Source organism: Somniosus microcephalus, chromosome 32 (genome assembly GCF_052327205.1).
Source record: "Somniosus microcephalus isolate GS21.2 chromosome 32, FLI_Smic_1.0, whole genome shotgun sequence".
Classification (NCBI taxonomy): Eukaryota; Metazoa; Chordata; class Chondrichthyes; order Squaliformes; family Somniosidae; genus Somniosus; species Somniosus microcephalus.
Genome location: NC_141018.1, coordinates 6,059,603 through 6,085,685, shown reverse-complemented (window position 1 = coordinate 6,085,685; position 26,083 = coordinate 6,059,603). Strand labels below are relative to the sequence as shown.

The 26,083-nt window shown below is 46.9% G+C and overlaps 1 protein-coding gene across 2 annotated transcripts in view; it reads left to right on the top strand.

Moving 5' to 3' along the window:
- Nucleotides 1-5,042: 5,042 nt before the first annotated feature.
- lrrc61 (leucine rich repeat containing 61) overlaps nt 5,043-26,083 on the top strand; it is a 38,294-nt gene continuing 17,253 nt past the window's right edge. The window contains exons 1-8 of one of the 2 annotated variants that reach the window (XM_085972034.1): nt 5,043-5,142; nt 5,262-5,357; nt 8,175-8,321; nt 19,693-19,753; nt 19,896-19,981; nt 20,855-20,920; nt 21,971-22,039; nt 23,465-23,503. In XM_085972034.1, the coding sequence (XP_085828160.1) occupies nt 5,124-5,142; nt 5,262-5,357; nt 8,175-8,321; nt 19,693-19,753; nt 19,896-19,981; nt 20,855-20,920; nt 21,971-22,039; nt 23,465-23,503 (583 nt within the window). In that variant the 5' untranslated portion in view covers nt 5,043-5,123. The remainder of the gene's footprint in view (nt 5,143-5,261; nt 5,358-8,174; nt 8,322-19,692; nt 19,754-19,895; nt 19,982-20,854; nt 20,921-21,970; nt 22,040-23,464; nt 23,504-26,083) is intronic. The other variant, XM_085972035.1, reaches the window with a different exon arrangement.

Genomic DNA, 26,083 nt, shown 5'->3' with positions numbered 1-26,083 from the left:
GCAATCCTGGAGGGTTGGCAACCCCTCAACCAGCACCAGCCCCCTCCCCACCCCACCCCGGCCCCTCCCCACCCCGACCCCTCCCCACCCTTCCCGACCCACCCCTCCCCCTCCCCCACCCACCCCCACTCCTCCCCCTCCCCCTCCCCACCCACCCCCTCCCCCACCCCGACCCCTCCCCAACCCCACCCCAGCCCCCTCCCACCCCCTCCCCCACCCCGTCCCCTCCCCAACCCCCTCCCCACCCCTTCTCCACCCCGTCCCCTCCCCAACCCCACCCCGGCCCCCTCCCCACCCCTCCTCCACCCTCCCCCACCCCTCCTCCACCCCGTCCCCTCCCCAACCCCACCCCGGCCCCCTCCCCACCCCTCCTCCACCCTCCCCCTCCCCCACCCCTCCTCCACCCCGTCCCCTCCCCAACCCCACCCCGGCCCCCTCCCCACCCCTCCTCCCCCCCGCCCCCTCCCCCACCCCACCCCCATCCCCACCACTCCCCGACCCCTCCTCCCCCCCGACCCCTCCCCAACCCCCACCCTGACCCCTCCCCCACCCCACCCCTCCCCTACCCCACCCCCACCCGACCCCTCCCCCACCCCGCCCCCTCCCCACCCCTCCTCCACCCCGACCCCTCCTCCAACCCCTCCCCCACCCCCACCCCTCCCCCACCCCACCCCTCCTCCACCCCCACTCCGACCCCTCCCCCTCCCCTCCCCCTCCCCCACTCCGACCCCTCCCCCACCCCCACTCCGACCCTCCTCCACCCCGCCCCCTCCTCCACCCCGCCCCCTCCCCACCCCTCCCCAACCCCCACTCCCACCCCTCCCCCTCCTCCACCCCGACCCCTCCTCCACCCCGACCCCTCCTCCACCCCGACCCCCTCCACCACCCCGCCCCCTCCCAACCCCCCACTCCGACCCCTCCCCCACCCCGACCCCCCCCACCCCCACTCCGACCCCTCCCCACCCCTCCCCCCCCACCCCCACTCCCACCCCTCCCCTTCCCCGACCACTCCTCCACCCTCCCCTCCTCCACCCCGCCCCCTCCCCCTCCCCGACCACTCCTCCACCCCACACCTCCCCCTCCCCCTCCCGCACCCCTCCCCCTGACCCCGCCCCGACCACTCCTCCACCCCTCCCCCTCCCCCACCCTGCCCCCTCCCCCACCCTGACCCCGCCCACTTCCCTTCCTCCGCCACCCTCTCCTCCACCCCCCTAGCCCATTCCTCCACCCCAGCCCACTCAACCACCCCCAGTTCCTTCCTCCACTTCCCACCGTCTCTCCTTCCCCACACCCCTATCTTCCTCTTCTTCCGCCCTCTCCCAGCTCCTCCTCTCCTCTTCCTCTTCCTCCCTCTGCTGCTCCCCCTCCTCCTCCCTGCCACTCTCACTCTCCTCCACCTCTAACCATCCTCCTCCTCCTGCCCCTCACCCATTTTCCCCTCCCCCATCCTCCCCTCCCTCATCCTCCTCCTCCTCCCCCCTTCCTCATCTGCTTCCCCTTCTTCTTCCCCTCCTCCTGTCCCCCACCCCTCCTCTCCCTCCCTCCTCATCCTCCCCTCCTTCTAACACAGATAAATGTGAGGTATTACATTTTGGTAGGAAGAATAGGGAGGTCACTTATTACTGGAGGGTGCGAGTCTAGGTGGGGTAGAGGAACAAAGGGATCTGGGAGTACAATTACACAAATCACTAAAAATTGTGCCACAGGTCAGCATGGCCGTAAAAAAAGCAAACCAGGCACTAGGGTTTATTTCTAGAGGTATAGGGTTGAAAAGTAGGGAAGTTATGCTAAACTTGTATCAAACCTTGGTTAGACCACACTTACAGTATTGCGTACAGTTCTGGTCGCCATATTATAAAAAGGATATAGAGGCACTGGAGAGGGTGCAGAGAAGAGTTACAAGGATGATACCAGAAATGCGAGGGTATACATATCAGGAAAGGATGAACATGCTGTGTCTCTTTTCTCTTGAAAAAAGGCCGAGGGGTGACCTAATAGAGGTCTTTAAAATTATGAAAGGTTTTGATAGAGTGGATACAGAGAGATTGTTTCCACTTGTGGGGAAGAGCATAACTAGAGGCCATCAATATAAGATAGTCACCAAGAAATCCAATAGGGAATTCAGAAGAAGCATCTTTACCCAGAGAGTGGTGAGAATGTGGAACTCGCTACCACAGGGAGTGGTTGAAGCGAATAGTATCGATGTATTTAAGGGGAGGCTGAACAAGCATATGAGGGAGAAGGGAATAGAGGGTCATGCTGATAGATTTAGATGAGGAAAGATGGGAGGAGGCTCGAGTGGAGCATAAACATAGAAACATAGAAGATAGGAGCCGGAGTAGGCCAGTCGGCCCCTCGCGCTTGTTCCGCCATTCAATGAGATCATGGCTGATCATCCAAACTCAGTACCCTGTCCCTGCTTTCTCCCCATATCCCTTGATCCCTTTAGCCTTAAGAAATATATCCAACTCCTTCTTGAATATATTTAATGAATTGGCCTCAACTGCCTTCTGTGGTAGAGAATTCCACAGGTTCACCACTCTCTGGGTGAAGAAATTCCTCCTCATCTCTGTCCTAAATGGCTTACCCCTTATCCTTAGACTGTGACCCCTGGTTCTGGACTCCCCCGCCATCGGGAACATCCTTACTGCATCTAGTCTGTCTAGTCCTGTTAGAATTTTATAAGTTTCAATGAGATCCCCTCTCATTCTTCTAAACTCTAGCGAATATAAGCCTAATCGACCCAATCTCTCCTCATACGTCATTCCTGCCATCCCAGGTATCAGTCTGGTGAATCTTCGCTGCACTCTCTCCATGGCAAGAACATCCTTCCTCAGATAACTGCACACAAGGTGTGGTCTCACCAAGGCCCTGTACAACTGCAGCAAGACATCCTTGCACCTGTACTCAAACCCTCTCGCTACGAAGGCCAACATACCATTTGCCTTCTTAACCCTCTGCTGCACCTGCATGCTTACCTTCAGCGACTGGTGCACAAGGACACCCAGGTCTCGTTGCACTTCCGCATTTCCCAATCTATTGCTGTTCAGATAATAATCTGTCTACCTGTTTTTGCCACCGAAGTGGATAACCTCGCATTTATCCACATTATACTGCATTTGCCATGCATCTGCCCAATCACCCAGCCTGCCCAAATCATACTGGAGTTTCTCTGCATCCTCCTCACAGCACACACGCCCACCCAGCTTTGTGTCGTCTGCAAACTTGGAGATATTACATCTAGTTCCCTTGTCTAGATCATTAATATATATTGTGAATAGCTGGGGTCCTAGGGCCGATCCTGCGGTACCCCACTAGTCACTGCCTGCCACTCGGAAAAAGACCCGTTTCTTGCAACTCTTTGCTTCCTGTCTGCCAACCAGTTCTCTATCCAAGTCAGTACCTTGCCCCCAGTCTCATGTGCTTTAACTTTGCACGCTAATCTCTTATGCAGGACCTTATCAAAAGCCTTCTGAAAGTCCAAATACACCACATCCACTGGTTCTCCCTTATCTATTTTACCAGTTACATCCTCAAAAAATTCCAGTAGATTAGTCAAGCATGATTTACCTTTTGTGAATCCATGTTGACTTTGTCCGATCCTGTCACTGTTTTCCAAGTGCTCTGCTATTACATCTTTTATAATGGACTCTAGCATTTTCCCCACTACCGATGTCAGGCTTACCGGGCTGTAATTCCCTGTTTTCTTTCTACCACCTTTTTTGAATAGTGAGGTAACATTAGCTACCCTGCAATCCATGGGTACTGTTCCAGGTTCCATCGAATGCTGGAAGATGATCAGCAAAGCATCAACTATTTCTAGGGCCACTTCCTTAAGTACCCTAGGATGTAGATTATCAGGCCCTGGGGATTTATTGGCCTTCAATCCCATCAATTTCCCTAACACCATTTCCCTACAAATACTGATTTCTTTCAGTTCCTGCCTTTCATCAGACCCTATGTTCCCCGACATCTCTGGGATGTTATTTGTGTCCTCCTTGGTGTAGACAGAACCAAAATATGTATTTAATTGGTCTGCCATTTCTTTGTTCCCCATTATAAATTCCCCTGATTCTGTTCGCAAGGGACCTATGCTTGACTTCACCAATCTTTTTCTCTTCACATATCTATAAAAGCTTTTACAGTCAGTTTTTATGTTCCCTGCTAGCTTACTCTCATATTCTATTTTCCCTTTCTTAATTAATCCCTTTGTCCTCCTTTGTTGAATAGTGGGGTAACATTAGCTACCCTCCAATCCATGGGAACTGTTCCAAATTCCATTGAATGCTGTAAGATGATCAGCAATGCATCTACTATTTCTAGGACCACTTCCTTAAGTACCCTAGGATGTAGATTATCAGGCCCTGGGGATTTATCGGCCTTCAATCCCGTCAATTTCCCTACAAGTACTGATTTCATTCAGTTCCTCCCTCTCATTAGACCCTATGTTCCCCGGCATCTCTGGGAGGTTATTTGTGTCCTGGAAACATAGAAGATAGGAGCAGGAGCAGGAGCAGGCCATTCGGCCCCTCGAGCCTGCTCCGCCATTCAATGCAATCATGGCTGATCATCCAAATTCAGTACCCTGTCCCTGCCTTCTCCCCATACCCCTTGATCCCTTTAGCCTTAAGAAATATATCCAACTCCTTCTTGAATATATTTAATGAATTGGCCTCCACTGCCTTCTGTGGTAAATTCCACAGGTTCACCACTCTCTGGGTGAAGAAATTCCTCCTCATCTCTGTCCTAAATGGCTTACCCCTTATCCTTAGACTGTGACCCCTGGTTCTGGACTCCCCGGCCATCAGGAACATCCTTCCTGCATCTAGTCTGTCTAGTCCTGTTAGAATTTTATAGGTTTCGATGCAATCCCCTCTCATTCTTCTAAACTCCTTTGTGATTATCAGGTCCTGGGAGGCAGGGACTGGTTGGGCCGAATGGCCTGTTGCTGTGCCGTGCCGTATATCCGATGTAACCCCCTCCCTCCTTGCCCGCACTGTGGTGAAGCTTCATTTTTGCGACAGGGCCGCTGAGCGGAAGTTGCCTGGCAGCTGGTTGCCGGGGGAGCCGGAGCCGGGTTACTAGGGGAGGGCAGCTCAGGCCCAGGTTGCCGGGCGGCAGCGATGGAGGTGGAGCGAGCGGGTGAGGTCACCGTGGGTCAGCAGCGGTCCTTCACCCCCGACCCCCTTCTCTCTCTCTCTCTCTCTCCCCCCCCCCTGAGCCCACACATCATGTCTTTCCTGTTTTCTCTTTGCTTTCAGAGAATGAAAATGTGAAAATCACAACGGAGCTGCTGAAGCGGCGAGCTGGGGAGTTTGAGCTGGAGTCGGTGCTGTTGCTGAAGCTGCAGCGTGCGGGTGAGTGGGAAGCCCATTCCCGGTCCCACACTCCCGCTCCCGGTCCCTTCACACACCTCGGGACAGTCACTTTGCTGCATTAAACCTATTCAAGTTGCAGCCGGTATCATCAGTGTGTGGCTCGGCCCAGTTATCTCGTTGCCGCTATGCAGTGCCTTGTCGTGTCTTCATGACTTTCCAAAGAGCTCTACAAGCAACTCTTCGCCCACAATATGGAAATGCAGGGGGTTTTTCAATCTTCCATTAAACGCACAGAAACGACAGCTTGTTGTTCTGAGGAAGTTGATCATAACCTACAGTCAAACCCATTCACCGAACTTCATTGCCCTGATGTGTTGTATAAAGAAATGCCATTTCAGCAAAGCATCTGGTAAAATAAATACGGGATCCCTTTTGGGGCAATCAAGCTGCTGCTTTTATGCTTCTCTTATAGAAACATAGAAGATAGGAGTAGGCCATTTGGCCTTTCGAGCCTGCTCCGCCATTCAATGAGATCATGGCTGATCATCCAAATTCAGTACCCTGTCCCTGCCTTCGCCCCATATCCCTTTAGCCTTAAGAAATATATCCAACTCCTTCTCATATCCTCCCTCCCATTGCGCGGTGCAAACAGGCTCCTGCGCCTGTGTGCACCAGCCATAACATTTTCCTGCGTAACTGCTGGGCAGTTGGTGGCATTTAACCTAACACTGCACCTGCAAAGAGGATACAGGAAACTTTGTGCTATCCGGCACCGACAGGACAAAACTGCCGGACACTCCAGCTCTAATGTTGAAGCATACGGAGGTTTTCAACACTGTTGCTTAGCAACAGCTTCTAAACAGTCGGCAAGCGTCTCTGTAGCGTCTCTAGCTGAAGCTCTTGCTTAGCTACAGACCTTGCAGAGCTTGACTGTTGAGAAAAAAGAAACGAAAAGGCTCCTGATTTTTGCCGGTGGCTCGAGCTTGCCAGACATTTAGCCTCCGGATAACACAAAGTTTCCTGTAATACAGTGGGAACTTGACTGATCACAAACGTACATGGAAATCCCAAACTTGCAATCAATTTCACAGGCTGTATGATAGCGTTGGCTGCGAGTACACCATCATACGACTGTTTGAATCGCAGTGGCATTTTATCGGCAACAACGGTAAACAAACCAACACACAGCCAGCAGATGAATGGCCAGGGAATCTGTCTGTTTTACAGCTCTTTGGTTGAGGGATACATGTTGACCAAGACACCGGGAGAGCTTCTTCCCTTTTCTTTGAATAGTGGCACAGGATCTTTTACGTCCACCTGAGCTGGTAGATGGGGCGACCATTTAACTTCTCAGCCAAAAGACTGATTAGTACTGTATTTATAAGGCTATTAGTCATGGATATGTCTGCTGTATCTGTCTTTAATATATAGATTGACATAAATCTCTTTCGCTGCTGAGTAAATCATGCAGTATTCGCGTGGCTGAATAAATCTGAGTACAAACCACTTTATCTTTGGTAACATGGTGCATGTTTAAATGTATATAAACCCTATAACTAGCAACAGTCTGTAGTGCGCTGCATCTTGATGCCGAAATTATATTAATAAATTGCTCATTTCTCATTTCCAGCGTTTTAGTGAGGGAACAGAAATTGGCCCTTCAGACCATTATGCTTACTCCCTCGTACACTACTCCCCACCTTGTACAGCTTATATTTTTAAAAAGCACACGCTTTACTCCCCTCGCCTCCTTCTCTGCTCCCTTTGCCTCCTCTTCCTTCCTGATTGGTGTCATAAACTCTTCCCATTCCCCTAAACACAAGTGACCAAGCTGACATATTCCAGACCATGAAATAACAACAGAAAATGCTGGAAATACTCAGCAGGCCCGGCAGCATCCGTGGAGAGATCCAGGGATGTTGCCTGGCCTGCTGAGTATTTCCAGCATTTTCTGTTGTTATTTCAGATTTCCAGCATCCGCAGTATTTTGCTATTATATATTCCAGATCATTACAGGTATGGCTGAATGACACTTGCACACTCGACTATTTTATTTCCTGTGAAGATATCCTTGCCTGTTTACACAATTTACAACACCGGCTCAGCAGAAAGCAGTTTTAACTCATATGCTGATCCCACAGACTGCCCAGAAAGAACATTTGAAGTACTCGGGTAATGTGGACTTTCTCTCCCCCTCCCCCTCTCACCCTCACCCTCATCCTCTCCCGCCCTCCTTCCTCCCTCCTTCCCCCCAACCCATCCCATCCTATCCTCTCCCCTCCCCTTTTTTCTTGGCTTTCCCCATGCTGTGTACCCTCCCCAGGAGAGAGAGTGCTGCAGACAACCTGCTCCCTTGTCAATACCAATGATGCTTTGAAATCAGCCACTGGGAGGTGTGCGTAATCCTCTCCCTCTGGAGGAAGCACAGTCATTTCAGCTCAGAAGGAGATCATTCGACACTTCACGTCAGCGCTATTCACGTGACTGAGCTCCCCAGGGTGGCTAGGTTCAAACCAGGAGCTCGTTGATTAGCCATGACCCAGTCCCACCTCTGCCGAGTGCAACGTGATCAGCTGCCCGTGCCCTGTGCCCCACTTCACTGGCATTTTTATTTTTAAAAATCTTTCGATTCAGAATTTCTTTTCACAGCTTCAAACAGTGCATGACTGGATTTCTGTTGTTCAATAATATCTGGAAAATATGACCATCTTTCTGTTTACAATATGAAATATTAGAAAGTAAAACCTAAAAAATGGTCAAAAACCCAAGAGCTTTTCTTCATTTTAAGGAGTTGTCAAGAGTAAATGGAGAACAGCGAATGATGTAAAGGATTATTTGTGCTGTTGCTCACTGCAGGAATCTGCAATCTTGGATGCATTGGAGACTGTGTAAACCTGGAGAGGCTGGACCTGTCCGGAAACGACATCTCAAACCTCACACCCCTGGCGCCACTCAAACTTCTCATAGTGCTCAACTTATCAGCCAATAGGATCTCAAATCTTGGTAAGCTGGCTTTCTCAATCAGTTATAAATGTGATAAACTTTAAACTTTATAAGAACTAGGATGTTAAATCTGTTGGGTGATTATTTTGTCACATCTTCAAGATTAATGCTAGTTTCTTCACTATTGGGGTGAGGAAGCTCTATCGGTAGAACTTGCCTTGTCCTGGCACATACTGCAACAACATGTGGTATCTTCTTGTCAGATATGTAGAGTGAGATAAGACGCTGCTCATAACTACTTGCTGCAAATGACAGCTGTCTCCACATCTGCTCCCTTGTTACGACTATGTCTGAGCTCTCGGGAGCGTCTGCTGTACAGAGAGAATTCCCACAACATACTTGATACAAGACAAGAGGCAAGCTTCCTGCTTGCCCTAATAACCAGTGCAGCTGTAATTAGTCACCGAGTTGTCTTTGTCCAAACTGGCAACCGCTGACCTCCTGAGCACCACAGTGAAGCCTGACCTTTGTACTCTTGCCCTGAACTGCCCAACACCAAGCTGTGCTCCAGTGTGAATAATGAAGCTCATGTAAGTGTTAATAGGAAATGAAGGTCATCGAAAGGGCAACACAAAATGGGATCAGATAAACGGATCGGAGGTCAGGGGAGTTGAGTCCTTTCGTGGTGACCAAACGCGCGGTAACAAATGCTTTTGAACGTACCGTTCTCAATATAGCTGTGGATCGTTCTCACATAGCAGGTGTCTTTGGAGGCTGTACCTCTCGGAGTACTTGAAATTAGTGTTTGAGGTTCCCTGTGCTCGCCCGAGATGTTTTTAGACAGGGCTTTTCCACCTTGAGTTGTGTACATTGTTAATTATTCGATCTGTGAATCACATTAAGACTACTCGCACTTTTCTGGGAGTAGAAAATTGGGAGAGTGTTTGTGTTGTATGTTTGTGTTGTATGAAAGAGCAGCTAAACAGGCAGAAAAGATGTCAACAATTGGGGGGGAAAAAATGACTGGAGGGGAGTCTGCATTTATATAATGGCCCGGAATTTGCGGTCCGCGGCGATGCAAAGGCGTTAGCTGCTGGCCACGAAGCAAGCTTCGCACAAAGATCTCGCGATCTCTGAGGCAAGAACTTCGTGTTTTCCGACGCGTATTTGAAATCAACAGAAATTAATGGGGATTCCCAGCGCAGAGCTGCTGTGACATCAATAAGCTGTCTAAGCAGCCAATCACAATGCAGAATTCTCACAGACCGAGAACCAGGAAGTGGGTAAGCTCCTAAAATTCAAACTTTTAAAAAATGTTAGTGAGCGCAAAACAACCATTGGGGCTCTCACACGGGGAAGCGGCAAACCTGAAATAAAGATGAACAAACTTTAAAAAAAACAGTTAATGTGTCTAAAAAAAAATGTAATTTTTATTAAAATGGATAAATTTAACACTGCGCAAAATTAAAAACTTTGCTTAACAGTTGGTACGAGCAGCGAATGACAGACCGCAACTTCAGGATTCCACGTTAGGCGGCGCCTGCACTAAATCTCAACCTTGCGCTCAGTTTCAACGGCAAAATGACGGTTAACGCTGCCCGTTCGCCGTCATCAGGACCGCAGATTCTGGGCCCACGCCTTTCACAACCTCGATGTTCCAAAGCGCTTCACAGTCAATGAAGTATCTTTCGAAATGTAGTCACTGTTGCAGCTTAGAATATGGATGATGTAATTTAGAAAGTAAGATTTAAAACCTAACAAAGACCCTCGGGAGTGTATCCCTGATTGAGTGGTTTTTAAGTACAGCTGTTTCAAACATAGAAGAACCCAGCAGGGATTAAATATTGAGACATCTGTTTATTAAGGCACAGTGACTGTTGTCCTTGAAGAACATTTGGCCATGTGAGGGATTGTAACAGATGTCAAACCTGACAACGCAGCAACTGAAGTAACTTCTAACACAGATACTAACCCGATTGGGGGCAGTAACCTCTAACACAGATACTAACCCGATTGGGGGCAGTAACCTCTAACACAGATACTAACCCGATTGGGGGCAGTAACCTCTAACACAGATACTAACCCGATTGGAGGCAGTAACCTCAAACACAGATACTAACCCGATTGGGGGAAGTAACCTCTAACACAGATACTAACCCGATTGGGGGCAGTAACCTCTAACACAGATACTAACCCGATTGGGGGCAGTAACCTCTAACACAGATACTAACCCGATTGGGGGAAGTAACCTCTAACACAGATACTAACCCGATTTGGGGGCAATAACCTCTAACACAGATACTAACCCGATTGGGGGCAGTAACCTCTAACACAGATACTAACACGATTGGGAGCAGTAACCTCTAACACAGATACTAACCCGATTGGGGGCAGTAACCTCTAACACAGATACTAACACGATTGGGAGCAGTAACCTCTAACACAGATACTAACCCGATTGGGGGCAGTAACCTCTAACACAGATACTGACCCGATTGGGGGCAGTAACCTCTAACACAGATACTGACCCGATTGGGGGCAGTAACCTCTAACACAGATACTAACCCGATTGGGGGAAGTAACCTCTAACACAGATACTAACCCGATTTGGGGGCAATAACCTCTAACACAGATACTAACCCGATTGGGGGCAGTAACCTCTAACACAGATACTAACACGATTGGGAGCAGTAACCTCTAACACAGATACTAACCCGATTGGGGGCAGTAACCTCTAACACAGATACTAACCCGATTGGGGGCAGTAACCTCTAACACAGATACTAACCCGATTGGGGGCAGTAACCTCTAACACAGATACTAACCCGATTGGGGGCAGTAACCTCTAACACAGATACTAACCCGATTGGGGGCAGTAACCTCTAACACAGATACTAACCCGATTGGGGGAAGTAACCTCTAACACAGATACTAACCCGATTGGGGGCAGTAACCTCTAACACAGATACTAACCCGATTGGGGACAGTAACCTCGAACACAGATACTAACCCGATTGGGGGCAGTAACCTCTAACACAGATACTAACCCGATTGGGGGCAGTAACCTCTAACACAGATACTAACCCGATTGGGGGCAGTAACCTGTAACACAGATACTAACCCGATTGGGGGCAGTAACCTGTAACACAGATACTAACCCGATTGGGGGCAGTAACCTCTAACACAGATACTAACCCGATTGGGGGAAGTAACCTCTAACACAGATACTAACCCGATTGGGGGCAGTAACCTCTAACACAGATACTAACCCGATTGGGGGCAGTAACCTGTAACACAGATACTAACCCGATTGGGGGCAGTAACCTGTAACACAGATACTAACCCGATTGGGGGCAGTAACCTCTAACACAGATACTAACCCGATTGGGGGCAGTAACCTCTAACACAGATACTAACCCGATTGGGGGCAGTAACCTCTAACACAGATACTAACCCGATTGGGGGCAGTAACCTCTAACACAGATACTAACCCGATTGGGGGCAGTAACCTCTAACACAGATACTGACCCGATTGGGGGCAGTAACCTCTAACACAGATACTAACCCGATTGGGGGCAGTAACCTGTAACACAGATACTAACCCGATTGGGGGCAGTAACCTGTAACACAGATACTAACCCGATTGGGGGCAGTAACCTCTAACACAGATACTAACCCGATTGGGGGCAGTAACCTCTAACACAGATACTGACCCGATTGGGGGCAGTAACCTCTAACACAGATACTAACCCGATTGGGGGCAGTAACCTGTAACACAGATACTAACCCGATTGGGGGCAGTAACCTGTAACACAGATACTAACCCGATTGGGGGCAGTAACCTCTAACACAGATACTAACCCGATTGGGGGCAGTAACCTCTAACACAGATACTAACCCGATTGGGGGCAGTAACCTCTAACACAGATACTAACCCAATTGGGGGCAGTAACCTCTAACACAGATACTAACCCGATTGGGGGCAGTAACCTGTAACACAGATACTAACCCGATTGGGGACAGTAACCTCTAACAGATACTAACCCGATTGGGGGCAGTAACCTCTAACACAGATACTAACCCGATTGGGGGCAGTAACCTCTAACACAGATACTAACCCGATTGGGGGCAGTAACCTCTAACACAGATACTAACCCGATTGGGGGAAGATTGCAGTAAATGACACCGGCTGCTGCCATGGCAGTTATTAGAGCAGTGATTAGACCACCACGATAGGAACATAGGGACTGCTAAACAGAAAATGACCGATGTCCACCTAGTTCTCCTCCTACCACCTTGGTAGTCACATGATGCAGCGATGCACCAAACACAAGGTGAGGAATCCCCAGTAATGGCGAGCTTTGGGAACCAGAGGTCCAAACTCACCTGTTCTTCCCGAGCCATGCACCACTCCCCACATGTCACATCTCAAATTACTCATACTGTGTCCCAAAATATTTTCTGAAAGAAACCTATCTAATTTGCATTGTAATGAATCAGTACTATCTGATTCCACCGTTTACCCCAGGGAGCCTGTTCCATGGATTGACCACTCACTCACTGAAATATTGTTTCCACAGATTAGCTTTGAATTTACCCCTTCAAGCGCAGGCCGTGTCCTCTGGGTCTACTGTGCTGGACAAGGCGAAACAACTCGTCATGGTCGACATTATCTAGCCCTTTAGAATCCTAAAAACAACAATCATATCACCCCTCAACCTCTTCTCCAGTGAGCACAAGCCCAATTTACACAATCGCACCTCACAATCCAATCCCTTCCTCCCCTCAATCATTCCGGTTGCTCTTTTCTGTATCCTTTCAATCACTGCAATATCCTTTCTGTGCTGTGGTGACCAGAACTGTTCACTGTACACAGTGCGGTCGCACCAATGATTTATAAAGTGGCAGGATCACCTCATTATTTCAGCTCAATACTGACCTTTAAATACATCCCGTCTGATTTCTTTACTCGCTGCCATCGAGCATTGTTATGATAACTTCCATTTATTGTCCGTCAGGATTCCCCAGATCTCTTTCATATTCCATGCACATTATTTTCTTCCCATTTAAGTAATCGTGCCTTTGTGGAGATTTAGTCTCCATGTGAAGCACTTTGCATTTCTCTACATTGAATTTCATCTGCCGCCTGTCTGCCCAATTCCCAAATCCACGCAGACCTTTTCCAGCAGCGGTTCCTGGTGAGCGATTACGGGTGTGAACCCCCAGTCTGTTATCATAACCAAGGTGGCCATAGTTGGCACAAAACCTGGTCATCCCACCCGCCCCTCCTCCCAGCTTCTGCACAGCCTTCCTGCTGTTCATCTTCCATTCTGGTCTTCCCATATACATGGAATGTTCAGCACAGAAAAAGGCCATTCGACCCAACTGGTCCATGCTCCACACGAGCCTCCTCCCACCCTTCATCTAAACATATCGGATAACCTTCTATTCCTTTTTCCCTCTTGTGTTTATCCAGATTCCCTTAAATGTATCTATGCTATTTGCCACAACTACAGGAAACTTTGTGCGATCCGGCACCCACGGGACCGAGCTACTGCCGTTGCCTCAAAACTTCCGGATAGACCAACGTCAATGTTATCAGATAGGAGCTTTTCATCTCCGTATCTGACAACAAAGACTGTTGCTTAGCAACAGCATGTCAACACTCGGCCCGTGGCTTGGAAGCGTCTCTGAAGCTGTTGCTAAGATACAGAGACGCTTTCTAGAGCCTGCCTCTGACCACAAACACTGTTGCTCAGCAACAGCTTGTAAACACTCAGCCCAGTAGCTTGGAAGCGTCTCTGAAGCTGTTGCTAAGCTACAAAGATGCTTTCCAGAGCCTGCCTGTGAAAAGAATGCTCGGAGAAGAAAAAAAACCTAACCAAAACGGCTGCTGATTTCTGCCGTTAGATCGAAGTTGCCGGACATTCAACCTCCGGATAGCACAAAGTTTCCTGTACTCCCTGTGGTAGTGAGTTCCACATTCTAACCACTCTGGGTGAAGAGGTTTCTCCTGAATTCCCGATTGGATTTATTAGTGACTGTCTCTTATTGATGGTTTCTAGTTTTGGACTCCCCGCAAGTAGCAACATCTTCTACGGCTACTCTATCGAACCCCTTCATAATCTTAAAGATCTCTATCAACCGTCTCTTTCCTAGAGAGAAGAGCCCATCTTCTCAGCCCTCCTCTTCCACTGGGTCTTTTCCCAGTTGGGACCTGTTCAGCCACTTTCTATATTCAGACATGTTGTACAGATTCCCTCCCTCTCAATTCCTTCACTCTAACATGCTCTGTTACTGCACACAAGTCATCCTTCTCATCACTTCAGCACTGACCACTCTGTTCTCCCAGTTAATACACCTAAATAACCAAAAATCTCGGTTAACCGGCAAAATTCAGGAGTAGGTTCAGGTAAGTTTTACTTCATATTGTACTTGCCTTCCTCAATCTGTTGCTGTGCAAGGGTGTGGCTGCAGCTGTTGCTAAGCTACAGAGACGCTTGGAACTTGTGGCCATTGTTCTGCACCTGTTGCTAAGCAACAAGGTTTGTTACTTTATACGGAGCTCTCAGCTCTCCATATCTTTTACTATAGCTCTCGGTTATCCGGAATTTTTGATGAACCGGCACCACGTCGGTTCCGTCGGTGCCGGATAAAAAAGAGTTTCCTGTACCCAGTATCCCTCTTTCTCAGTATGTTCTAAACACATCTAGTCCTCATCAGAGTCCAGCTCTCTGCAGTGTGCTGAACTGTACCTCATACTCCTCTCTTCATATCACGTGATATGTTTCATCTGATTCAGAGTGGTTCCTGAAATCTCAACAGTGTGCTTCTTCACCCCTTCACTAGGCATACACATTCCCAGGTGTATTGGTTTGTCCACTTTCTTCATCCTTCTGTACTCTCCCTCTTTCTATGGGCATAATGTTGGCCGTGGTGAGGTTGATATTGAGCCACCACTTCTTTTCTTTAGTCTCTAATTCCTTGGTCATCATAGTGGCAGCACCAAAGATGTAACAAGAATGGTAATCAGGTCCTTTTATAAGCTTCCGGTCTTATCCATGTGCTTTCCGGCTCGCTATCTTCCATGCCTCTACTTTCCATTGCCTTGCCCACGACGGCAATTTATCAATTGGATGTCGGGACTGCAGCTCTGATGGGCATCTGTCTTTCTTTGAGCCATTCTGACATTTTTCCTTTGCTCCTGACACAAGCAAAATGGCTGCTACAAATCATCCGGTGCTGCCTTTCAAATGTACGTTGTCTTATGTGGAGCACTTTGGGATATGCTGATCTGATAAACTGCTATATAAATGCAAGTCTTTCTTTCCTCGTGCATCTCCTTTATGCAATCTGGTAATATTTCTAGTTAATTCCAGAGAGGTCACCAACTCCCATCCATATAGGGTGGGAACCGTGGCCGATATTTATAGAATTATAGAATAATACAGCACAGAAGGAGGCCATTTGGCCCATCGTGTCCGTGCCGGCTCTTTGAAAGAGCTCTTCAGTTTTGTTTCATTATTTTTTCTCTCCCCAGCTTGTGTGCTAATTGTAGTGCCCCTGCACAGTGCTGGCCGAGATCAGCTATCCCAACAGTAGGGAGCTCCCTGGACTGTCACCAACAGATTATGTGGTGCGTTTATTGCTGACCCATCAGGGTGATCTCCAAAGCTTGGTTACTGGGTGGCACTCATCCCAATTATAGTTTTTATGAAGAAGAAGATGAAGAAGAGTTTTATGGCAACAAAATGACATTTTGAATGTAACAAATGCACCATTGTGTCTTGTGGGTACTTCCTCGTGGAATCTAATCTGTAGCCATTTCATGCCTCTGTGATCGCTTCTAGCTCAGTGTGGCTCATGAGATTTAGTTGTCCGCATTATGTGTCCTAACTTCACAGCTGAGCGGTGATCAGAAAATTGAAATGATTTGGTTTTTTAAATTGCTGAAATTTGGTTTCAACACTTCATTCCTCAGTGGAGTTGTGTTCCGCTCGTTTAGCTGCACGCTGTTGCTGACTTAACGAGAAGCCTAATTAGAGCTTGCAACCGCTAATGTATTACACACTATAAACAGAAATGGGAAAGCGAGCAGCAGGCAGAGTCACTTGGCTTTTGTGGGCCAGGCAGCTCCGTGTATCAAGCAGGGAAGGCTTTGCTTTTGCATTGAGTACCTGTCAAGTCTATGTTCTGATTGTTTAGATGCGTTACAAAGCTACGGGTTGTTCAAAGCACGTGTAGTTTCCTCGTGTTGAACAGGTGTTTTATAGCAACTTCCAGTGCTTCGCACCCTCTGCAGTTTCTTGGCGTCATTTCAACTGAAGTGGATATTTTTGGCAAAAAAACTGAGTGATGACGGGGTTATAAACACTGCACTATCTTAGACAGAAAGAAAGACTTGCATTTCTATAGCGCCTTTCACAACCTCAGGGCGTCCCAAAGTGTTTTACAGCCAATAAAGTCCTTTTTGAAGTGTAGTCACTTGTAATGTAGGAATCGCGGCAGCCAATTTGCGCACAGCAAGCTCGCACAAACAGCAGTGCAATAATGACCACGTGATTTAATGATGTTGATGCTGGCCAGGTCGTAGTACAGTGGGATCGTTTACGTCCACCTGAAGGGGCAGAAATCTTGTACATTTTCTCGCTTTCTTTCAGAGGGTTTTTCTTCCTTTGCAGGAGGACGTCTTTAACCGGGAGATATTTGGCAACAGCAGCAGCACACAAGTAACCTGCCATTAAAGACCGCCTAGCTGGAGGCGGTATTTGTAATGGTGGAGCAGCAGCTGACAGTCTGGTGTAGCTGGGGAACTTAGTCTGTCTCTCGCTCAATGCGGCAGTACATCATTCCTGCTTAATCTACTTTTTAAAAAAAAACTGGAGAGCGCAACTCTGAAATGATCTAGAGAGAGGCTGATTCGCTTTTATTTCCATTGCAAGTGGCATCATCATAGAATCATCATCATAGAATTGTACAACACAGGAGGCCATTCGGCCCATCGAGTCTGTGCTGGCTCTTTCGAAGGGCAATCCAGTCAGCCCCGCTCTTTCCCCGTATCCCTGCAGTTTTTTTTCCTTCAAGTAGTTATCCAATTCCCTTTTGAAGGCAACTATTGAATCTGTGTCCACCACCCTATCAGGCAGTGCATTCAAAATCCTAAACACTCGCTGCGTAAAAATGTTTTTCCTCATGTTGCCAATCACCTTAAATCTGTGCCCTCTCGGGCAGGAGGAGGGCAAATCTTTAAAAGTTTCTGCTGGAGTTTACAGTCTGGATTAAAATGGCCAGGCCTGCTCACTGGTGTTGGGATGCACGTGCCACAGTCCTGCTCCCACAGTGGCTTATGCAAGTTAATAACTACACTGAGACATGGGTTGGAATCCAGCTCAAATGAAGATGAATTGCACTAAATTTAGAAAGCTGTTTGAGGTCAGGAAAATAATAACCCCTGAGGTTGGGGTTAAGGTGACTCGGGCAAAGATTTGCTCCAATTATTGTGAGTAGCATTTTCAGTGTTGCTGGACACCTTGTGACGCGTCCCACTCCCGAGACTTCAGCAGACTAAAACTCCAGTGTAGTAGTGACGGAGTGCTGCACAATTAGAGGTGCTGTTTTTCAGATGAGACGTTAAACCAAGGCCCCTACTGCCCTCTCGGGTGGACGTAAAAGATCCCACGGCACTACTTTGAAGAAGAGCAGGGGAGCTCCCCCTGGTGTCCTGGGGCCAATATTTATCCCTCTTCCAACATTACTAAAACAGATTATCTGGTCATTGTCACATTGCTGTTTGTGGGACTTGCTGTGTGCAAATTGGCTGACATGTTCCATACATTACAACAGTGACTGCACATCATTGGCTGTAAGGCACTTTGAAACATCCTGAGGTTGTGAAAGGCGCTATGTAAATACAAGTCTTTCTTTAGCTGCCCCTCAATTACCACAGCGCAGTACAACGTTCCTGCTCTGATGATGGATATTCAACTTTGTAACCTTCTCTCCATGCCAGTATAATTAGGAATGCAATAGTGATGTCAAGCCACCTCAGGGTTGTGCAGGTTCATACCCTCCTGTCACTCCTTCAATTTTAACATCATTTCTTCCAAGAAATGTTCACGCCATCGTGACTGTTCCTCTTTAATTGGAGGTACCGACGTCCTATTTTAACATTTTCTCACCTGCAAAGTTCGCATAAACTGGGCGGGCCTTGGCACGTGTAAAATCAGATGGCATTCACTTCAAGCAGGCACCTAGACCGTGTGCTACAGTCAGGCATTGTCAGGATTGGAGCTGTTCTTTGTCAGGTGGGCGTAGGCTAAACTAGGGGAGGCGGGAGCAGGGCATGGTAGCCACTGCACGAGAGGCAGAGAGGTGCCGTGAAGAGTTTTGTTAGAGGGCTGGCGATTCTCCGTCACTCTGAATCTTCCTGGGATGGGAGGTTGTGAGGGGGTGGGCGTCAAATAAATGGAAGTGTATTTATGAAATAAAGAAATTAGGGGGAATTCCTTCACACACACACAGTAGTGAGAATGTGGAACTTGCTGCCGCATAGTGGTTGAAGCAGACAACATTGAGGCATTTAAGATGACACTTGATGCATATATAAGGAAGAAGGGAATAGAAGGATATGGGGGCAGGATGGGAAGAGATAATTAGAGTGAGAGGAGGCTCGTGGAGTCTAAACACCAGCACAGACCAGTTGGGCTGAATGGCCTGTTTCTGTGCTGTAGATTCTGAGACTTGACCCTTGTGCAGTAATTTGTCCATTTTAGTAATGCCCCTTTATGTGGGTATCAGCATATTTCTCTCTGTTGGTCATCTGTAGCAGTTCTTTCTCGATATTAAAGATTCTCTTTTTAAAGAAAGGTGTGTTGTTCTTTGATGGCATTGATAGATCTAATATCTAATCATTGCAGTAGGTTTTATGGTGGATTTTCAGATCTCTGGTTGTACCAAATCCCCCTGAAGTCTGCCTGTTTGAAAGTCCTGGAGCTGGAAATGTAAACATGCAACAGAGAATGCGAAGCCCTTAACGGCCTCGGATTCAGAAATGCATTTCTTTTAGAAATGTGATTTACACTTAACACGAATTCCAAAAAGGTCTTCTCGACCAAACGCTGCACGCCTGAGAGTTCTGGTTTGCCGCTGTCGAGGATTTGAATCATTCCCTCAAGGGGTGTAGCAAAAATGTGCGGCTTTGAAAGATCCCAAATCACTGCCCGTCTGGCAGTCTGTGCTCCAGTCAGGGAAGTAGCAGCTGTGCCACCTTCAGTTTGAAAGGAGTGGTTTGTGGTTTAAACTTCCAGCTGGCTTCCCTGCCTTCGAGAACTTTAACATTAGAGGTAGAAGTCAACGTGGCAAAATCTGCATTCGTCACCCTCTACTTTTCAGAGATTATATTTAAAAAGAAAAACATGTTTTGTTATCCTAGATCCCCTGCACTCCTGCGAAAATCTACAGAGCCTCAATTTAGCGGGAAACCTAATCAGCAGGTAAATGCACAATTGTTTCTTTCCTATTATGTAGTCTATAAAAGTTTTACACAGCCCCGTATTTAGTAAAAGTTGCTACTTTTAGGTGTTGCAGCATTAGATGAAGTATTGCTTTTAAATAAATACCTGCACTGTTCTCTAGTGGTGATGCTCTTCGTTCACTAACAGAGCTGAAGAATCTAGAGGCGATTCGATTGAAAGATACCGTTTGCAACTTCAGTAATCCAGGTAACTTAATTTCCTCTCGGCTGTGGATCAGTTCGTAGCACACTTGCCTTTGAGTCAAAAGGTCGTGGGTTCAAGCCGCACTCCAGAGAATTGAGCACAAAAATCTCGGCTGACACTCCAGTGCAGTGCTGAGGGAGTGCTGCAGTGTCGGAGGTGCCGTTTTTCGGATGAGACATTAAACCGAGGCCCCGCCTGCCCTCTCAGGTAGGCGTAAAACATCCCATGGTGCTATTTCGAAGAAGAGCAGGGGAATTCTCCCCGGTAACCAGGCCAATATTTATCCCTCAACTAACATCGCTAAAACATTATCTGATCACTTACCACATTGTTATTTGTGGGACCTTGCTGTGTGCCGTGCTTTACAACAGAGACTACACTTCAAAAAAAAAAGTACTTCGTTGGCTGTAAATCGCTTTGGGACGTCCCGAAGTCGTGAAAGGTAAAAAATAAACACAATTCTTTTCGTCGTTGAAAGCAATGAGAGAATTGGACAAGAATCTGGTTAATTTCTTTCCTACTCATTTTTTTGCCTGTGTAAATGGCAGAATTGTATCAGTAGAAAGGCAGGAGATAAATCCTCAGCCTTCTATTATTTATGGTGCCTCGGCTGCAAGTAATGATGCAAGGTTAAAGAAAGGGTGACTCCATTTAAAGCTACTTAGTCACCATGTAATGATGCCTGGAGAGTCGTGATGCAGCCCATATTTTATGTGAGATGTTCAAATGCTTTTAAAAGACCGAATAATTGCTGCTTCTGTGTTACCACCCTGTCAGCTGTAAAGCACTCGGGTGTCCAAGTGAAATGTGAACGGCTTTGATGCAAGAAGTATTATTTTCATAGAAAGATGTAACCATGAAGTCCTTTGCTTTCAGTTTGTATGAATACTTCCTATCGGAGCGAAGTGCTGGAAATCTTTCCAAAAATAAAGGTATTAGATGGTGAGTAATTTTTCCACTGCATTAGCGTTCGAAAACGAATTAAATGTTTTTTTTTTAAGATGTTAATTTTCTATTTGCACATGGGGCATGACATTGAAACCGTTTTATCAATTTTCAGAGGGTTTAGGCCTACTATTGCTTACTTCGATCTTTTGAATGCTTTTGTACATACAGATGTAGGGCTATGGTACTGCGGTGGTTATGATGCTAGATTAGCAACCCAGAGGTCGTGACATCAATCCCACCGTGACAACTTGTGAATTTGAATTCAGAAAAACCCTGATTAGATTGTTGTTAAAAACCCAACTCATGAAATGTCCATCAGGCAACCTGTCGCCTCTACCCAAACTACCCTGCATGTGACGATATGATTGCCTCTGAAGTGGCCTGCCAAGTTACAGGGCAGAAGGAGAACTGTCCAAGAAATAATTCAAGAAAAGGATCGGATTATTTTCTCTGCTGTGCCCTGTTCTTCCTGACCCATACAGTGTGTGTGAAGAGTGTGAGGGGATGTTTCCAGGCTGCTGTCAGAAGCACAGCAGCGGACCATTTCTTCCTCAGCAGTTTGCCTGTCACTCCCAGGGACAGAGGGCAGGCAGCCTGCTCCGTGTCTTTTGCAGCAGTATGGTCAGGACCGGAATCTGCGGGATGAAAACCCGGAGCCCAACACTGAGCTAGGATTCCAGTGAGTTTACTGAAAGTAAATTCTCGTTCAGTGAGATACAACTACATTTCCCTCTTACCCAAGAGCTGTCCGTGCAAACCATTGATCCAATCTGTAAAGTTAAGGTGTAATCATTTTTCCCTCCTGAAGTAATTGCATGGAAATCTGAAAAATTCCATCCTAATCAGAGAGCTGTTTATGGTAACGGTTGATGTAATTTCTCTCTCTGCCCTCATTTGTTATGGTGATATTCAAAGCCCAATTTGCTAGTCCTAGCTTTCAAATGTGCATTGAATTCATTTGTTTCTTTCCATTCTTTTCATTTAATCAAAAAATGAAAGCATCTGGGTACTCGGCTCAAAGTTTCTCTTCTGTCTCATCCACAGGGGAAAGGGTGTCGGGCAGGGGCAGCGATTTGTACAAGCTCTGCAAAGATACCGATGCTTCTCTTAAAGGTTTGGTACCTTTTTATTGTGCTAATGCTGTAATTGTAAATGAGCGCAGGTTTTCACTATGTATCTAAGTGAGTGCTCACAGTGAAACACGGAGAGGACTGAACTCTTTTAAGTGTGTGTCAGCTGTGGCTCAGTGGGTAGCCCCCTCGCCTCTGAGTCAGAAGGTTGTGGGTTCAAGTCCCTCTCCAGAGACTTGAGCACATAAAGCTAGGCTGACACTCCAGTGCAGCGCTGAGGGAGTGCTGCGCTGTCAGAGGTGCCGTCTTTCAGATGAGATGTTAAACTGGAGCCCCGTCTGCCCCCTCGGGTGGACGTAAAAGATCCCTCGGCACTATTTCAAAGAAGAGCAGGGGAGTCCTCCTTGGCCAATATTTATCCCTCAATCAACATCACTTTAAAAAAAAAAAAAAAAGATGATCTTGTCATTACCACATTGCTGTTTGTGGGGGCTTGCTGTGTGCAATTCCTGGCACAGACACGATGGGTTGAATGGCCTCCTTCTGGGCCATAAATTTCTAAAAACAATTTCCATGATTGCAACAGTGACCACACTTCAAAACGTACTTCATTGGCTGTAAAGAGCTTTGGGATGCCCTGAGGTCATGATAAACTCTATATACATCGGATTCCATCGGATATACGGCACAGAAACAGGCCATTCGGCTCAACCAGTCCGTGCCAGCGTTTATGCTCCACACGAGCCTCCTCCCGTCATTCCTCATCTAAACCTATCAGCGTAACCCTCTATTCCCTTCCCCCTCATATGCTTGTCCAGCCTCCCCTTCTATTCGCTTCAACCACTCCCTGTGGCAGCGAGTTCCACATTCTCACCACTCTCTGGGTAAAGAGGTTTCTTCTGAATTCCCTATCTGATTTCTTGGTGACTATCTTATATTGATGGCCTCTAGTTATGCTCTTCCCCACAAGTGGAAACATTCTCTCTTTATCCACTCTATCAAAACCTTTCATAATTTTAAAGACCTCTATTAGGTCACCCCTCGGCCGCCTTTTTTCAAAAGAAAAGAGACCCAGGCTGCTCAATCTTTCCTGATATGTATACCCTCGCATTTCTGGTATCATCCTTGTAAATCTTCTCTGCACCTTCTCCAGTGCCTCTATATCCTTTTTCTAATATAGCGACCAGGCCAGATTGCAAGTCTTTCTTTTTGAAGTGCTCTCTGATGCTGGGGCCCAGACTGTGCTTCACCTGTGTAGTCCTGATGGTGCATAATCTGGTTTATTTCTACAGTGCCCTGTTACCATCTTTTTTTCTATATTTTCCGAAGCATGATTTTGTTTTGTGATTGAAATAGCATCACTGCTAACTGAAGCTACAGAAACCTTTTGTTTTAATCCTTTGAGGGATGAACAGCTATTTCTGCTGTTTTACTGGTCACTGCTTTGATTATTTTTCCTCTCCCACAGTTCCAATATACGAGCAGGTATCCTGTGACGTCGTTCACAGTGAGTCGCCAAACAGGCTTTTTAATAATATATGGGGTGTTATTAATGAAGTGTGATGGGGAAAGTGTTGCAGGAAATGGATGCAACACTTGCAGGAAGTGCTTGCTACATGCAAGGCTGTCTAAATAATCAACTTTATATAGGAAGAGCTTCTTATAGAATGATACAGCACAGAAGGGGACCATTCAGCCCATCGTGCTTGTGACTCCTTGCTTGTACAGTTCAACTAATAAAATCAGATCCTGCTCCCAACACAACAACAACAACTTGTTTTTATATAGCGTCTTTAATGTAGTAAAACGTCCCAAGGCGCTTCACAGAAGTATTTTAAGACAAAAAATTTGACACCGATCCACATAAGGAGAAATTAGGGCAGGTGACCAAAAGCTTGGTCAAAGAGGTAGGTTTTAAGGAACTTCTTAAAGGAGGAAAGAGAGGTAGCGAGACGGAGAGGTTTAGGCAGGGAATTCCAGAGCTCAGGGCCTAGGCAACAGAAGGCACAGCCACCAAAGGTTGAGCGATTATAATCAGGGATGCTCAAGAGGGCAGAATTAGAGGAGCGCAGATATCTCGGGGGTGGGGAGGGGGTGTGTAGCTGGAGGAGATTACAGAGATAGGAAGGGACAAGGCCATGGAGGGAATCCATTTGCAAGTGCCCATCATACAAGAAGCTCATCCATTTTTCCCCCTTATTTTGGCTACCCTATTGCAGCACTGTTGTCTATCTTTCCCTATCTAACTGGGCATCAATCGGATCTTTGTTTAAAAGATTGTTCCACTGCTTTTAATATAAGGCACCATTTTCCTGCTATTGCTATCTTCCCTCAATCCCCTGTTAATGAAAAGCAGGCATATTCAATCTTGCCATTTCTGTGGGCAGATTTTCTCCGTATCATTGATTATTCTCCTTTGCCTGCACTGCCAGCTCTTTCAATGTTTTGAGAATACTGCAGAAGTAGGACTGTGCCAAAGCAAAGAGAGAACTAAAAGCCCTTCAGTACTGACAGTAATGTCATACAAACAGCTCTGCCGGTTTTCCAAGTGCCAGTGATGTGCAAAAGTGTCCAATCGGCGGAGTAAATTTAAATCATTAACACTAAGATCTGTCCTTTCTACCTGGTGCAGAACAAAATTAATAAAACTACCTGTGCAATCAGGGAGAACCATTTGGAAATGTTATAGATTTGTTCTTAGTTATAAAGTAAAAATGAGAAAATTAACCACTCTGAAATGTATAATGTAGCAAACAATTAAACCCTCAGGAAAAGCTGCAAATATCTTATTTCTGGGGCAAAATATACCAACCGTGCAATTTTGAATTCTCTCTATCTTGTGCCTGTCAACATTTTGGGCAAAAGAATCTGGAGGTAGCAGGGTACTGGCTAGAAGGACAATCGATAGTGAGAATACTTTAAAGTTCTGCAATGTTTCTTTGTGTAATCTCTGACTAAGACAGGCGTGATGATGTACCACAGAAAGTACAGAATGGTCAACCTCCTTTCCCTGGTTCACAACACGTTTCGAGCAAGCACGAGACTTCGTAGCGATGCACAGTAAAAGGTGATCGGCCGTAACTGTATACAGAGAGTGACTTTTCCTGGTTTCTGTATCTTTCGAGCACTCTGACAGACTGTTGAAAACCATGATCCTTTATACATCAAAAAACCTTACCAACTGTTATATTTTATTACCCCAGAGTTACATTTTATTACCTACACTTATTTCAACAACAACAACTTGTATTTATTTAGCGCCTTCAATGTAGTAAAACGTCCCAAGGCGCTTCACAGGAGTATTATAAAACAAAAAATTGACACCGAGCCACATAAGAAATTAGGGCAAATGACGAAAAGCTTGGTCAAAGAGGTAGGTTTTAAGGAGTGTCTTAAAGGAGAAAAGAGAGGTAGAGAGGCAGAAAGGTTTAGGGGGGGAATTCCAGAACTTAGGGCCTAGGTAGCTGAAGGCACGGCCACCGATGGTTGAACGATTTATAATCAGGGATACTCAAGAGGGCAGAATTTGAGGAGCGCAGACATCTTGTGGGGGGTGCTGAAGGAGACCACAGAGATGGGGTTGTTGGAGCTGCACTCATCCAGGCAAGTAGAGAGTATTCCATCACACTCCTTACTTGTGCCGTGTAGATGGTGGAAAGGCTTTGGGGAGTCAGGAGGTGAGTCGCTCTCCGCAGAATACCCAGCCTCTGACCTGCTCTTGTAGCCACAGTAATTATGTGACTGGTCCAGTTAAGTTTCTGGTCAATGGTGACCCCACAGGATGTCGATGGTGGGGGATCCGGCGATGGTAATGCCATTGAATGTCAAGGGGTGGTGGTTAGACTCTCGCTTGTTGGAGATGGTCATTGCCTGGTACTTGTGTGGCACGAATGTTAACTGCCACTTACCAGCCCAAGCTTGAATGTTGTCCAGGTCTTGCTGCATGTGGGCATGGACTGCTTCATTATCTGAGGAGTTGTGAATGGAACTGAACACTGTGCAATCATCAGCGAACATCCTCACTTCTGACATTACTGAGTTTTTTTGATTTTTTTGCTGAGGCAACAGTGTTGATGAGGGAAATGCA